The sequence below is a fragment of the Lotus japonicus genome, chromosome 3 (assembly GCF_012489685.1).
Source record: "Lotus japonicus ecotype B-129 chromosome 3, LjGifu_v1.2".
Classification (NCBI taxonomy): Eukaryota; Viridiplantae; Streptophyta; class Magnoliopsida; order Fabales; family Fabaceae; genus Lotus; species Lotus japonicus.
In genome coordinates, this window is record NC_080043.1 from 24,420,666 (window position 1) to 24,436,434 (window position 15,769).

The following is a 15,769-nucleotide window of genomic DNA, read 5'->3' on the forward strand; positions in this document are numbered from 1 at the left end:
ATTATGTTTATCACTAGTAGGATTCTCAAAATCAAGCACCTTCTTTTTACTGAGAAAGTTAACATGATCAAGATGTTCCTGTTTAATCGAGTAGCACACAAAATCTATAGTCCACTTATCTCCCACAACCATTTTGCCATGCCAGGTCCACAAACCTTGATAAAATGAAGATCCATTCATTCGTTTTATTATCCAAGCCACAATTGTTTTTTTTTTAAAATTCCCTTATTAGCGTTGGCCAAAATCGACGTTATTGTGTTGATTCTATAGTTGGTCTACACAACCAATGCTAATGGGGAACGGTTAGCGTCAGTTAGTTTCTCTTGGAGTTGTACTGGCTTTAAGTCGACCTAGTCGAAGCTAATATTTAGAGTCGGCCTTCCAACCGTCTCAAAGAGTTAGATTCAATCATTTTGATGTTTTTTGCGATGCCGACGCTAGGCTGATTCTAAATCGGCTTTTGTGTCGAGTTTTGATTGTTTAGCGTTGTTTTTTTGCCTACGCTAATTCACGTTTTTAGTGAATTCAATAAATCTTATTTATATAAATATATTTTATCATTATTATTGATGTACTTTAGAAATAGATTTATGATGTCTAGTTTAATATAAAGTATGATTTTAAATAGACTTTCAGACCCTAATAAACCCAACATAATCTACTTTATTTTTATCTTTACCAAGTAGCTTATAATATCGTTAGCTTGCCTATAGAAATGTTTATTTTAGTATAATTTAACTCGTAAACCTATAAATTTGTAGCCTCTCTAAAGATAAATTTGTTAGCTGACAAAAAATTCTTAGCCTTAATTGCACATTTGGTCTCTGATCTAACACGATTGTGCAAAACTCGACCCCTATGTTTAAAACGAGCGATTTTAGCCCATTTTATTTTTACGTGAGCAATTATGATCCTTTCGTCAATCTACCGTCCAAAAGTTAACGGAGGATGCTGACGTGGTATCATTAATTGACGTGGAACTCCATCTCACCTCGCCACATGGATAATTTATTAATATAACATTAATTTTATCACATAATCAGAAATTTCAGTAATAATTAAAGTTAACAGACAAAAATTTAAAAACAAAATAACCCAAAGTTATCTGAACCGGACCGGTGATGAAACCGGTGAGGGTATCCGTTCAAGGTTTATTGGATCAATTGTAGTTCAACTGTGGTCCAACCGGTTTTACCGCTATAAATTAAACAATATTATTTTTAAATAAATAGATAATATAACTTCATATTTCAAATGAAAATTACTTGTCAAAATTAAAATTAGTACACACCAAAAAATAGACCAAAACACTTACAATACCAATTCTGTCATTGAAGCACATGAAGAAAGATATAAAGAATTGACCAAAATACTTTACAGCACCAATTCAATTATTGTGTGATGTATGTTTGATAATTGATAGTTGAATGATTGAAGAATATGATATTATTGTTTGAATAATATGTTTACTTGTTTAGTGCAGAATGACTTCCCCAAGATTGTGGTACTCTTTTTCCTTGCTTGGTTTTTATCCCACTGGGTTTTTTCAAGTAAGGTTTTAATGAGGCTCTCTCTTGGGATTTCGTTTCGTCAATCTGTGGGTTGGTGGTGGGTTTTTAGCACAGCTCAGGATGTATTTTCATGCTTTAGTCCTATCAGATTTAGTTTGTACTTGGTTCTTGCCTATAGCTCATTTTGGCTTAGGTTCTTATTAATAATATACCTTTCATTTTCAAAAAAATAATATGATATTAAGTTGTTAAAACTTAAAAGAATTAGTTGACAATTTATTAATTCTGGAAAAGAAACATAACAGCAGAAGAGTTGGAAAAGGAACGCACCACAGCGGTAGCGGCGGCCAGAGGCACGGCGGCGGGCGGAGCAAGGCGGCGAGAGGAGCGTGGCAGAGATGGGTGGCTAGGGTTGATGTTGTGAAAACTGGAACGTGAAAACTAATACGTGAAAGACAAACGTTTCTATTTTCAATTTCTAGGTTTTGTTTTTTTTTTTGTTCAAAACCTTATTTTTTTTTCAGAATCCAAACAATTGGCATGGGTCGAGCCCATTTTTCCAAAAAAATTGGAAAAAAAAGAAACCGCCCAAAACCGCAAACCGGCCGGTTTTTAACGGTTCGGCCGGTTCAATGCTGGTTTGGACGGTTCAGCCACTCACATGACCTAATTATGTGATAAAATTAATGTTTTATTAATATATTATCTATGTGGCGAGGTGAGATGGACTTCCACGTTAATTAATGATACCACGTCAGCATCCTCCGTTAGCTTTTGGATGACAATTCGACGAAAGGAGTTTAATTGCTCACGTCAAAAATAAAAGGGACCAAAATCGCTTGTTTTAAACATAGGGGAAGAGTTTTGCACAATCATGTTAGATCAGGGACCAAATGTGCAATTAAGCCAAATTCTTATTATGAAACATACCTTTAAATAATCTACGAGGACATACTAGACTTTTAGGAAGGTCAAACCTGAACAAAAAGTCTATAAAAGGTAACAAATCAGACTTAAGAATTATATTTTTTAAATAGGTCATACCTATTTATGCATGCAAAGTCTACCTCGATCAACTTATTCTTACCCCTACTCATTATTCTTCCTATATGATGGAATAATAATTTATTTTATTAATTTAGAAGATAGGTAAAAATAATTTTCAAAAACACGTTTAGTTTAAAGAAGAAAAAACTTTGATCAAGTTTCTTATATCATTTTCAACATGTTCTTTAATCGAATCATGACATGTGAATTTTATTTCTAAAAATAATAAACATTTATTATGAATTTATTGTTGAATTTCAAAAAAAAATTATACTCTTCTCATATTTGATTAGAAAACTTGATTAAATGGATATAAAGAACCAACTTGATATTATCATGTGTTCATTTTAATACAACACTCGTAATATATTTAAACATCATTCACATTGGAAGATGCTGAATAGTAAACATAGATTTACAATTATTCACAAGAACACCTTGCGTGAGCCCTCATATAAAATAAACGAAATCCAGTAAAATATTAAATATTAAGAAGAATCCTCATACTTATCACTTTTACGATATACATCATCTCATGCCTGGACTAATGTCCCATGTGCTAGGTACCACAAAGTCCATGTGAATGGACTTAAATAGGGCCACCATCCTCATTCCTGTCATAAGCTAAAATATGCAACAGAGTGGGAGTGAGACCCCGGAAATATAATAATAACTATATAGATGCAAGACGTCACTCAAAATCAACATACAATAATTTCACATAATTATAGCATCAAGATGCATGAAATGCATATGCTAACATTTAACCCTAGTATTTAAGTCACTAATACGATTGTACTATAGTCCACTATATTTCCATTGTAGTATAAGTCTCGGCCACAACGAAAGGATCTAACACAAGTCACATCATTCTCAGAACATAATGTCATGAGAATTGGTGTCTCTAAGATTTTAAGCGGTATATCACCCCTCATATTTCTCATCAAACCATCAATGAGATATAAAGTTGTGGACAATTATCCGGATTGGGAAGATATACTTCCCTACTCATTACTTCTACTCTACGATACAATGATATTTCTTTCATTCCTACTCATATTATAACAACTTCTTTAAATAACATATACTGAAGTTAACTACTGTATTAGTTTTGGAAAACATTATACAATCTTCCACATTTATCGTTAGTTAATGTGTTTGGTAACATGGAAAAAATTAATTACTTGTGATGATAAAAAATTTGAAATTACAAGAGTGTAATAAATACAAGACGTATATATGAAAAATGATAATAAATATTTTTAAAATTTAGTAGGTGGTCTTATATAAAATTCAGTAGGTAGTTTTATATGTCTCCAAAGGGATTTACAATTAGGGGCAAATAGAGTATAAGATACTGAAATTTGATTTCAAATATTTCTCTCTTATTTCATTAATTCACAAAATAAAAGTCTTTCGGTATCTCACTAATCATTACCAATATATTGAGAACCATAACACAAAGTTCTTTTTAACTACTTGTTAGGTCTCTACGATTAAATTGATAATTTTGAGTACTATTGTTGGAGATTTAACATTTTATAATTAATCTCCTAATTTATATTTTTGCTAGTCAAATAAAATTTTAATTTTTTTGTCAAGGTCGTGTACAAACATTTTAGGGCCTAAGGAGAAAATGTAAAGCAATTGTTTTTTAAAAATAATCTTAAAAGTAACTTTCAATTAGTTTTTCAACTTTATTTTCTTTCAACTTTTGAAAATTAAATTCATACTTTCTATTTGTCATTTCTAGCTCTTGTTAAGAATAAGAATAAAAAAGTATAAATAAATATAAATAAAGCAATATTGCAAATAAATAAAAAATGATTAACAATGGAATATGAAACGTGAGAAATGAAACAATGAGAGATTTTGCAACACTTTAACATTAAGTATCTCATTTGATAATTCACTTTAACATAGAAATAATGAATTTTTTTTTAAAAAAAAAGAAACAATGAGCGAATAGCAAACTTGTGTAATACTATATACATATAAACATACATACATACATACATACATACATACATACATATATATAATAAAAAAAACTAACTATTATTTTACTGTTTTAAATTCCGTACATTCCTAAATTATCCGAAATTGAATAAGAAAATCAATAGTGATCATTGTCATTAAAAGCAAAATTGCGTATGAGGAGGGGGGGGGTAAAAGAATGACTTTTCCATAAACTGGCGGGTATGTTAGTTACTTAGATAATATAGCAATATATTTACCTGTAATTTTTTATAAAAATTTTTTTTTTTCGAAAGTGAAATATGTATTAGTATAAAAATGATGAAATAGTCACGATATAAACCCTCCTCAAAGGGATCAAAAAGTAAGAAACAGCCGAAAAAGCCCCAACAAACGAAACCAAACCACGCTTCGCCTCCCCAAAAGGACTCAATCAAACAGCCCACAAAACCTATACAAGACCACCTACCAAAAAACACAAAGCCTGGAAAAAAAACCCACAGAATGCCTCACTCACAGCAGTAATACAATCACAATATTAGGAGGGTATTACAACTTATAATGATGTGAAAAAGAATGAGACTTTATGTCATGATTGATTTGAGGCCTTCAAGGTATGATTACAATTATATGTTACGAACAAAAGTTCAATTGATTATGCGTTATTTATATTTTTAGTACTTGTTTATATTAAATTACAGGGATGAGTTGCGTGGGTTGTTCAGGAAGAGCAAGCGGTCAAGAAATTTTTTAAGCATAAATGCTCAAATTGATTGTCTGATATGCTTTGTTCTACATGAAAAACTTGAAAGATACCTGGGTTGATAGGTGAAAGTGCTTGGAATGGTCTTGTGTGGTATTAGTTGTAAGATAGGTTCATGAAAATATCGCAAAAGGCCAAGAAGAACCGAGCATCAGAAAAAGGGAGGTCACTTCACAAAGCTGAATCTATTTCAACGCTTGAGCATGGACGACCATTAGTAACTTAATAACAATAATAATGGCTTCACTTCATATTTATTTAATGTTTATTTTAAACAAATTGTGCATGTTATTTCAGGTGAAATAGTTGGGCAGAGCAGTAAATTTTGGAGAGGTCTTTAAACGTACACAGATTCATAAGTTAGCCAAGAAGTGGGTTGAGCCAAGAGTTGAGAGTACATGAGTATGTTTACAATTCAACGCTTGACATAAAATTATTTGTACTATATGTTACTTATGTATTATTTTCTTTTTAAGACTGGTTATGAAGATAAAGTTAGTGAGAATGAGGCCCAAAGTTCAGAGCTTGGGGTTCAGAGGCTGATTCAACCACTCGCAATCAATTGTGGATAAAATAAATTAGGGGAAAGTTTAGGGGACAAATATATGGTGCTAATGACATGGTGACACGATACAGGCCCGATGATAGTGTTTATTCCATCACCTAGGAATCTCAGGCCTCAAACTCGTCTTATGTCTCTGATGTGCAGATAAATCCAGAGTAACAAGAGATGGGGAAGAGTTTGGAGAGGGAAAATGCTACCCTCCCTGAATAGATTGAGAAGGTAAGGAGAAGTATGAACTCCAACGACGAATTGAGGAGCAAATTGAACAATAAAAGGCTCAAACGTGGGCTAAAATGGAGGCAATGAAGGATATGCAGGAACAATGATTGCTAGAAATGAGTGATCAGTTCAATGCCTTCTCATGGTCCATGGACGGTGCGACGGGAAAATCAAAGCTTTGCTTAAGGTGAGAGAGTTTCATCCACTCTTCAGCCTACTCCAGCTACCGCTCCCCTTCAGCCTACTCCAGATACTTCTTTGTTTTACCTTACTGTTGCTACTAATGTTCAATGTATTGTCTTCTCGCTTCATTCTACTCTACGTGTTGCTGATCAGTTTTCTTCGCACGATGGTTTAAATATTGATAAGGATCAACCATATCAAATTTATGGAAGTAACTATGATGACGAGGATTTATAATGAATATAAGTTGGAACCCTTTAACGAAAATAATTTGTATTTCACCGACAACTTTTTTCGACGGCTTTTTCCATCGGAAACTTTTCACACATTACCAATAAATTTCATACATCATTAGTAACTTATCAATGGTTAGTACCCACTGGTAATTTTTCGGCGGTCTATAAAACGTTAATAATAATTACCGATGAGCTATATAATGACGATTTTTTAGCTGTCGGTCGATCGTCTTATCGTCAGTTATTTTGCCTTACTCGATAAAATGAGTTTTTCTTGTAGTGATAATTTAAAATAATTCACGATATTCATAATCACAATTTATATCCAATATATTTCAAACCAATATTCAAAATGTGGTCCAGTTAAACAATTCAATCATTCAGCCAATAATAAAATTTGTTCATAATATACATATATAATCTCAAATATGGTTAAATATGTTTTTGGCCCTACATGAATATAAAATGGTCTTTATAACGTCATAATTATTGTATTAAATTTTTTTCCTAGTCACCAATACATAAAGGCGTCCACGTGAACTTTTCACATCTATTTTGGTCCTTTAAAAAATTCTTCATTCAAATTTAGTCATTCTCCCTTGATAATGATCTTAAAATCCAGAAATTCATATCTTCAATCTAAGAACTATAAATTTCTTCTCAAATACTCAGACACTCCTTAAGGGTTTTGTCCTTAAGGGCTTTTTGTGGATAATAATATATAATCCTTTATTTTTCAAAAAAAGAATACTCAAACACCCCTCTATCTTCTTCATCTTCAAAACCAGAAACCCATAAATTTATTTCATATTCCTTCTCCTCCTCCTCCTTCCACCCTCACCCAGCACAACTGAAACCCTCATGCAAAATCACCACCACCCAAAATGTCCTCCCAAAACTCAATAGCATAATAAGACAAATTAATAATATACTTATTGAATTTTAATCCTTTGTTAATCATTTTATCAAAAACAATATGCTTAAATTCAAATTTTGTAAGTAAATTAAATAATTACATTAAATTATTTTAAATATTTATTTTTAATTCAATTATGTTGTTTATTCATTTTATAATGAAATGTGTTATCACTATATTCTTTTATCTTCTCATCTTATTTTTTAATTCTTACTTTATTTTCTATAATCCTTGCTATCATATCCATGAGAGTATTAAAATTTTAATTTGTACTTAATTCATCTCAATAGATACTTTATATTTATCTGTTGAATTTTAGAAAAAATGTTCATTTAGAAAATTTTACTTTAATATTTCTCGGTACATTGGAAAGATAAATTGCACCTTTCAAGAATTGATTCATGGACCTCCCATACTCAACCCACATGTCCTAACTTTTACCACTTTAATATACACTAATGTTAGATTTATGTATTTTATTTAAAATCTCGGGAACATTGCAAACCTCCCATGAGGTTTGATATTATAGCACTGACCTCCCATATATTATTTAACCTAACACTATTTACCATTATTTCATTGAAAAATTGCACTAACTGCCCTTGATATTTATCACTATTGTACTAACCACCTCTAAATTGTCATTATAACCCTCAATTTCCCTCAATTATTCTAAATAGTGAATAAAGGAGGTGAGGTAAGTGTTTTTCGCAAAATAGAGGAGAGTTTAGGGCAATAGTGTTAAAGTTCAGGGGATCTTAGTTCAATTTTCCTAAAATCTAACATATAAAGTATTTTTAAAATAATTACTACAAAATTATAATGTAGGTCTTTTAATAATGTGAGAAATTTGTTACCAAAAAGGGATGGAATAAGATTATTTAGTCTTCAGTGGTAGTTTTGGCCATCGTGGATGGTGACGTAGTCGGGAATCTTAACATTCGCAAAAAACTTGCAAATGCTAATACGTCAAAAAAACTTATCACCAGCTTTCTCCTCTTCCCAAGACAGTGCTGACACAATATTCACATGGAATCTCGCGAAAAGTTGGCGAAAAGTTTTTTTGTCATATTAACACTAGCATGTTCTTTTGCGAATGCAGACAACCCCAGTCACGTCACCATCCACATTGGTCAAAACTACGACAAAACACTAAATAATTGTTTTCCACCCCTTTTTGCTATTTTTTTCACATTATTAAAAAATAACTTATATATAATTTAATTTTTTTTGAAAATCATTTTCTCGTGCATTGCATAAGTTAAAATATTGGTTAGTAATTTGTTTGGTCAAATGCTAGCTTGTGAGCGAATTTTGAGAATAAAGCAACGCATGCTCAAAGTTAAAATAATGTCATTTTTGAAATTTTATGTCTAAAATTTGAAAGAAAATATACAAAATTAAAAATAATTTCAAATAAAATATTTATAAAATATCTTAAATTTCTCTAATAAAAAATAAAATAATTGTTTTAAATTTGAGTTAAATGGAATATTCTGTCTTTTTAAATAATGTTTACTTTTTGACAGAAAATAATGTTTACTTGTTAGAAGGTTGTGCGATGAAATGTAGATTTTAGCTAGATAAGAATGAGACTGATGGATTTTATGAGATACATAAGAATGAGAGTGAGTATTTTAGATATGGATTTTATGAGATACATACGTTCAATGGTTCTAGTTCGTCAGTTATGTAAAATGCAACAAGCCAGCAACTAACAGTGATGAATGAAGCTAATTAACGAACCTGTGAAAGGCGAGATCACCACCTCCTGCTTCACGCTCTCCAATTCACCAACATCATTTCGCTTTTCACTAAGCTTTGCTTGCTCAAGGTCCTCCCTAACCCCGCCCTCCCCTTCGTTGGGCTGCATAGCCATGGTGTCGTCCTTGTTGGAGGTCGGGTCAGGACCTATATCATCGAGGACGACTTGGATCTCCTTGGCCCGGCCCAAGTACTCGGTGAATTTCTGGATAATAGCTTCCTTGATCTTAGGGTTCGTTTCGTACTTAAGATGGGTCTTGAAGTACTCTAGAGCATTCATGTAGAGAGGGAAGGCTTTGGCATAGTTCCCAGCATTATCTTCATGTACGGCTTGCTTCACGTACTCTATGGCTTGGTCCTTGAAAAAAGTGGTATACATCTTCCCAAATTGAAGTTCAACACCTAGGATTTTCAAAGATTAATAGTGTGTGAAGAAAAAATTTGAAAATATTTTGGTAGCAAATTTTTTAATAATGTTTACTTGTTAGATGACTGTGGGATGAAATATAAATTTTAGATAAGAATGTGACCGATGTATTTTGTTAGATACATATGATATGAATGAGGCTTAGTGTTCAAAAATATAGATTTTATGAGATACATAAGCACAAAGGTTTTAGTTCATGATGAGTCGTTTCAATTTCAAACTTCAATTATGTGAATGACAACAAGTTAGCAACTAACAATGATGAATGAAGCTAATGAACCTGTGATAGGCAAGATCATAGCCTCCTGCTTGGCGCTCTCCAATCCAACAACATCGTTGTTCTGCTTCTCCTTGAGCTTCGCGTGCTCAGGGTCCTCCCCATCCCCGCCTTCTCCTTCCGGGGGCTTTGTCTTGGGCTGCGTAGCCACGGCGACATCCCAATTGGAGGAGGTCGGGCCAGACCCTCCTTTATAGTCAAGGATGGCCCGAATCTCCTCAGCCCGGTTCAAGTACTCGGTGAATTTTTGGGTAATAGCTTCCTTGATCTTAGGGTTCGTCTCATACTTAAGATGGATCTTGAAGTACTCCAGAGCATTCATGTAGAGAGGGAAAGCTTTGGCATAGTTCCTTGCATTGTCTTCCTGCACGGCTTGTTTCACGTACTCAATGGCTTGCGTCTTAAAATCGCTATACATCTTCTTCCCAATAGCATATACGATTGTCGTGTCTCGTTGTCTTTGGGGGAGGAAAATGGGAAAATTGTTCCGATTATAAAACCTTACACAACCAATCAAATCATTTCAACTCATTAAAATAAATTAAATAAAAACCTGTAATATAAAAGAAAAATGTTCCCTTCCAACACTACCTCACGTCTTTTACTTTTTTTCAGATAAATCCAGAATATAGAAATAGGGACCCGCGTCGTTTACTTCTTTCAGATCCAGAATATTGAAATATGGAAGAAAAAGGGACGTGGAGGCATTTTTCTTCTGCTGCTTGTACATGCCTAGCTTGTGCCTTGTGGCCTGGCCTCCCTTGTAAACTATCTCTGGTAGATCAGTTGAGATTGGGTGCTGCACTTTTTTGAGTCTCATTTTATTGCTCTACAGTTTTCATAGACAATAAGGCCAGTTCAAAGTTTTTTTTTGGGTAAGTAAAATGGTATATATAAGGGGGCCAAGACTATTTGTACCATCCCTTTTACTATCCACACCATCCCTTTTTTTAATCCCAAAAATAACCCCAACATAGAAAACATACAAAGTAGTAAAAAAAATACTCTCCCAACCTCACCTTCTTCTTCCTTCTTCCTCTTCCACTCTCATCTTCCCCCATCCCTATTTCATCTTCTAAACACATCACACACCTTAGAGGTATTTGAAGCTCCAAATCAGTGTAGAAGATAAGTGGGTGAGATCAAGAGAAGAATAGAAGCTCAAAATAGGTGAGATTTTGGGATTTTTACGGTTTTTTCGCGTAAATCTGGGTAGAATATGTGGGTTCTGGTTCGTTCCGCCATTTAAACTGCGGACGTTTTATTGCTACCGCTATCTTAGTAGCGGTAACTTCCGCTATCTTAGTAGCAGTAACTTCCGCAATCAAAATAGTTGTAACGTCCGCTATCAAGGTAGCGGTAACTTCCGCTATTCTGTAATTTAAATAACGGTTTCTTTCTTCTTCTTCCTCCTTTCTTGTTCCTTTGCTCCTTCGTCCTTTTCCTTCTTCCTCTTTCTTTCTTCTCCTTCGTGATACAGTGAGTATGGTGGTGGGAGGCTACGGTGAGATGGAGGCTAGGGTTTTTTTTCAATTGGGAGAAGGCTAGCGTGAGAATGAGAGAGGGAGATGGTGAGATTAGCTTTTTTGTTTTGTTTGTAAATTGAAGTAATTTTTTTTAAATATTTGGGGGTATAAATGTATTTTCGCACTTAAAGGGATGGTGTGAATAGTAAATGGGGATGGTCCAAATAGTCTCTGTCATATAAGGGATACTAGGGGTATCTCAACCCAAGATGTAGAAGAGATCAAAGTAAAGCAAGACAAAACGCAGGTGTACAAAAAGAGAGAATCACCTAAGTACAGAACAGGGGAAACAAGACCAGGTTTGCACAAAACAAAAGCACACAAACACTCAAGGTCCTTACAATAGCAAACAGTAGAATAATCCAAAGTGCAAAGCTACTGCATTGATGAAATAGCACTTAACACAAGAACTTTTCTACAAATTAATTTAATTTAGTTTATAAGAAGAATATCGTAAATAACATGTTTTAAAAAAGTTCATATAATCTTTGACATTTATTTTTAATTTATGTTTTGTGTGGCGTGGAAGAATATTAGCCTGTTTGTTATGTTGTATAGTATAAAGCCTTATAATATAAAGTCTAATTGTATAAGATATGATTGTATGAGGCTTGATATGATAATTTTAGCCTGAATTTTTTTTAATACTATATAGTGTTTGGTCATACACGATATAATTTGGTGGCGACAGTGGCGATGCTAGTAATGGTGGTATTGAAAGGTGATGATGGTGGCAGCGGTGGTGAATGGTGGTGGCGATGGTGGTGGAGATCGTAGTAGTGGCGGTAGTGGTGGCAGTGGTACGTGGAGGGTGGCGGCGGCGACAGCAGTGGTGGTAGTGGCATAAACGATGACTGTATCAACGATGGTGACAATGGTAGAGCGTGGTGGCGACGGTGTAGTGGCAGCGGCGGTGGTAGTGGTGATGATAGTGGTGGAGGTGGCGATGGCGGTTGAATGTGGTGGCGGCAGCGGTAGTGGTAGTAGTGACGATAACGATGACTGTATCAACGATGGTGGCAGTGGTCGAGCGTGGTGATGGTGGCGGCAACGACGGTGGTGGCGGTAGCGGGGCAATGGCGGCGGCAACGACGATAGTGGTGGTGGTAGTTGCGGTGGTGGTGGTGGCAGGGACGACGGTGGTGGCAGAGACGATGGTGGTGGCGGTGGTAGCGATAGTGGTGGTGGTGGCAGTGTTGCTGGTAGTGGTGGCGGCGGCGGTGGTGGCGGAGGGTGGTGGTGGTGGCGGTTGATTAAATATATTCAAGTAATCTATACATCACACTTTTATCATGCCTTATTAATTATCTATATGATGAATTAAATAATTTATCATTGTAATGTATAAGAATGATTGATGTATAAACTTATAAAATATAATGTGAGCACCAAATAATAAATAAATCAATAATATATATAAGCTTATATTATCATACCTAATATAGTGCACCTAATATCATGTCTAATACGGAGTGTCAAATGAACCATAAGCCAGACTCTAAGTGTAACACCCCACTTTTCGTTATTAGGTTATTTATTATTTTATCTTAATTATTATTATGCTATATGGTAATTTGATGAATCATGTGATTATAATTTAAATCTCATGTGATATAGAATAAGATTTAGATAAATAAGGTTGTTAGGTTTTTGTGTGAGTAATTGAGAGTGGGGCCCATTAGTATGACTATTTAAGGGATATGAGTGAATTAGAAAGAGAGAAATCAGAATTTGAGAATTGGAGAAGTTAGCAGAGGAGAAGAAAAGAAGCGTGAAAGAGAGAAGGGGAGAAAAGAGAAGAAAAACCTAGAATTTGATCTTCAAGAGGTAAGGGTTTGAATTTATCTTGTATAATTGTAGAATAACAAAGGTTGAGTTTAACATGAAAGAACCCCCATCTTCTTTGAAAATTCAGAACTGAGAGACTGTGTTGAGTGTTAACATGTGGTGAGCAAAATTGATTTTGAGCGAAATTGAGGTTCTGGGGAAAATTGGGTTCTGTTATGTTCTGCCCGCAGATACCCTAACAGTCTGTGTTATAAAGAGCATAACTCTCTCTACAGAATTCCAAATTGAGTGAAACCAATTTTGTATTAAAGCTAACTCATAGGGCTATGTTGGGTAATATTTTCATAATTTTTCGATTGCTGGTTCAATACCAGAATCAATTCCAAGTTCATTCTGTTTCTGCCCGCAGGCAACCTAGCAGCCTGTGTTGTAGAGAGCATAACTCTCTCTAAATAATTCCGAATTGAGTGAAACTAATTTTGTATGAAAGCTAACTCATAGGGTTATATTGGGTAATATTTTCATAATTTTTGGATTGCTGGTTCAATACCAGAATTATCTGCAAGTTAACTCTATTTCTGCTCGCAGACACCCTAACAGCCTGTGCTGTAGAGAGCATAACTCTCTCTACAGAATTCCAAATTGGGTGAAACCAATTTTATATGAAAGCTAACGTATAAGGCTATGTTTGGTAAAATTTTCATAATTTTTGGACTGCTCATTTAGTACCAGGATTATATGCAAGTTTGCTATGTTTCTGCTTATTTCTGGGATTGATTCTGAAACTCATTCTAGTAATTGATATGAAACATTTGATGATTTTGTGTTGCTATTTTGTAAGTGGAATAATGAATGATTTGATAATTGTATTGAAGTGTTATTTTGTGCAATTTTGGTGTGATTTCCGTTATGGAATTTGGTGAGAAAATATGTTATATATTTGGGCTGGAGTGGTCTCAAATTGCATGTTTTAATTTATGAGATTTTGCACGAAATACACTTCATTTAGTCAAGAGGCAACGTGTCGGTTTTCTTCGGAAAACTGAGGTTTGTCCCAGAACTGGAGTGGTTCTGGAAGTCTGGCGTGGACTTCATTGGTGGTTAACTGTCTGGAGTGGACGCGGTGATACCGCTAAGGTTAACAATTGTACCACATGCATACATTAGAGTCTCACACACTAAGTTTCACGTTTTCAGTGGTTTTATGTGTTTGGTAAATTGTTAGTGAATTGTTTTGCTGTTGTGGTAAAGTCGAATTATTATTCTTCTTTAAGCTTATAATTTTCCGAAACATTAATAAGAATTGTGAAACTGTCTTGAGAGAAAATATTATAATCACTCAGATTTTAAAGACAATGTGAAGAGTTTATATAGCAGGATCTGAATTGTTTACTTGCTCTTTGTTATGCTATATTTTATACAATGTAAGTTCTTACCCTTCTGTTGGAATGATGTTCTATGCGACATCGCTCAGGTACTGGAGGTAGAGATGTGGCTCATGAGGAGTAGCTTCGGAGAGTCTTAGTTTATGTTATTATTATTATTATAATAAAATAAGTGTCTTGCTCTGTAATGTAACACTGGGTAGATATTTTAAGTTACTTTTACATTTTTGTTGAGAGGATTTTATAACCTCTCCTTATGGAAGTTGTTGAATAATTTTCTAAATTATGACGATGTCGTACTGTTGATGGCTCAAGTGCCTATGAAATTCAGTTTTGAGTATGATGACTTTTATTGGAATATCAAGGAAGATAAACCTATTTAAATAAGTGATTTTATGCATCTTAGGATTATCTGACTGTTTTAGAAATTTTATTTGCAGAAATAATTCATTCTTTGGAAAGCATATGAACTTATAAATTTTCAACCACAATCAGTGTTAATTTTAATGAGTTTTCGTGAATGTGCGTAATACTCCCTTAATATGTTTTTAAACTCTGATAAACGTTTTTAAATAAAACAATGGGAAAGAGGGGGTGTTACACTAAGCACAAAAATGAAAGGCTAAAACACGAGACAGACTATCCTGCAACAAATAATGGAGCTTCAAAGCTGTTAAAAATTAAAAGACCCTTGGCAATTACTCCTTCAACTGCACGCAGATAATTTCAATGTTTAAATATATTTACCTACTCAATTTCAAAGAAAATCATGGTCTAATATGTGTTTAGTTATATATACTGGCAATTTCATTGTCATGAAACGTAACAAATGCATTTTTTTCACCTTGTGAACGTGTAAAATACGTTTCATGAGGTCACATGACATGGTTGACAATAAAAATATTAATAGTAAGAAGCATTTTCCCGAGGCAAACAACATTCGACTTGTCAATTTTGGAGGACTATGAAAATGATGCATATGTGTGATGTCATTTCTCTTTGTTTTATTTAAAGGAAAATAAAAGAAATGAAGGAATCAACGGGCTGAGCTGAAACGTGTATGCGCAGTATCTGGTGGATTCAGCCCTTATCCGCGCGGCGCCGATGTTTCCCGTCCACTATCGTACACTCCAAAACGGCCTGCTGCTTCATTATTTCTGTTTTAAAAATTAGAATGCATGACGA

At 34.1% G+C, this 15,769-nt stretch overlaps 1 protein-coding gene and 1 long non-coding RNA gene across 2 annotated transcripts; one reads left to right on the plus strand and one right to left on the minus strand.

Annotated features, from left to right (window-relative positions):
• Window positions 1–2,860: 2,860 nt before the first annotated feature.
• On the minus strand, window positions 2,861–10,357 carry LOC130709495 (uncharacterized). Its single transcript, XM_057558862.1, has 3 exons — window positions 9,889–10,357; window positions 9,164–9,583; window positions 2,861–3,182 (listed from the first exon to the last, which is right to left on the minus strand). The coding sequence occupies exons 1-3, from the start codon at window positions 10,301–10,303 to the stop codon at window positions 3,148–3,150; spliced, it is 870 nt and encodes a 289-aa protein (XP_057414845.1). The 5' UTR covers window positions 10,304–10,357; the 3' UTR covers window positions 2,861–3,147.
• A 2,764-nt stretch (window positions 10,358–13,121) lies between these two features.
• On the plus strand, window positions 13,122–14,924 carry LOC130748714 (uncharacterized). Its single transcript, XR_009022762.1, has 2 exons — window positions 13,122–13,238; window positions 14,674–14,924. It is a non-coding gene; the product is annotated as an uncharacterized LOC130748714 (long non-coding RNA).
• The last annotated feature ends 845 nt before the right edge of the window (window positions 14,925–15,769 follow it).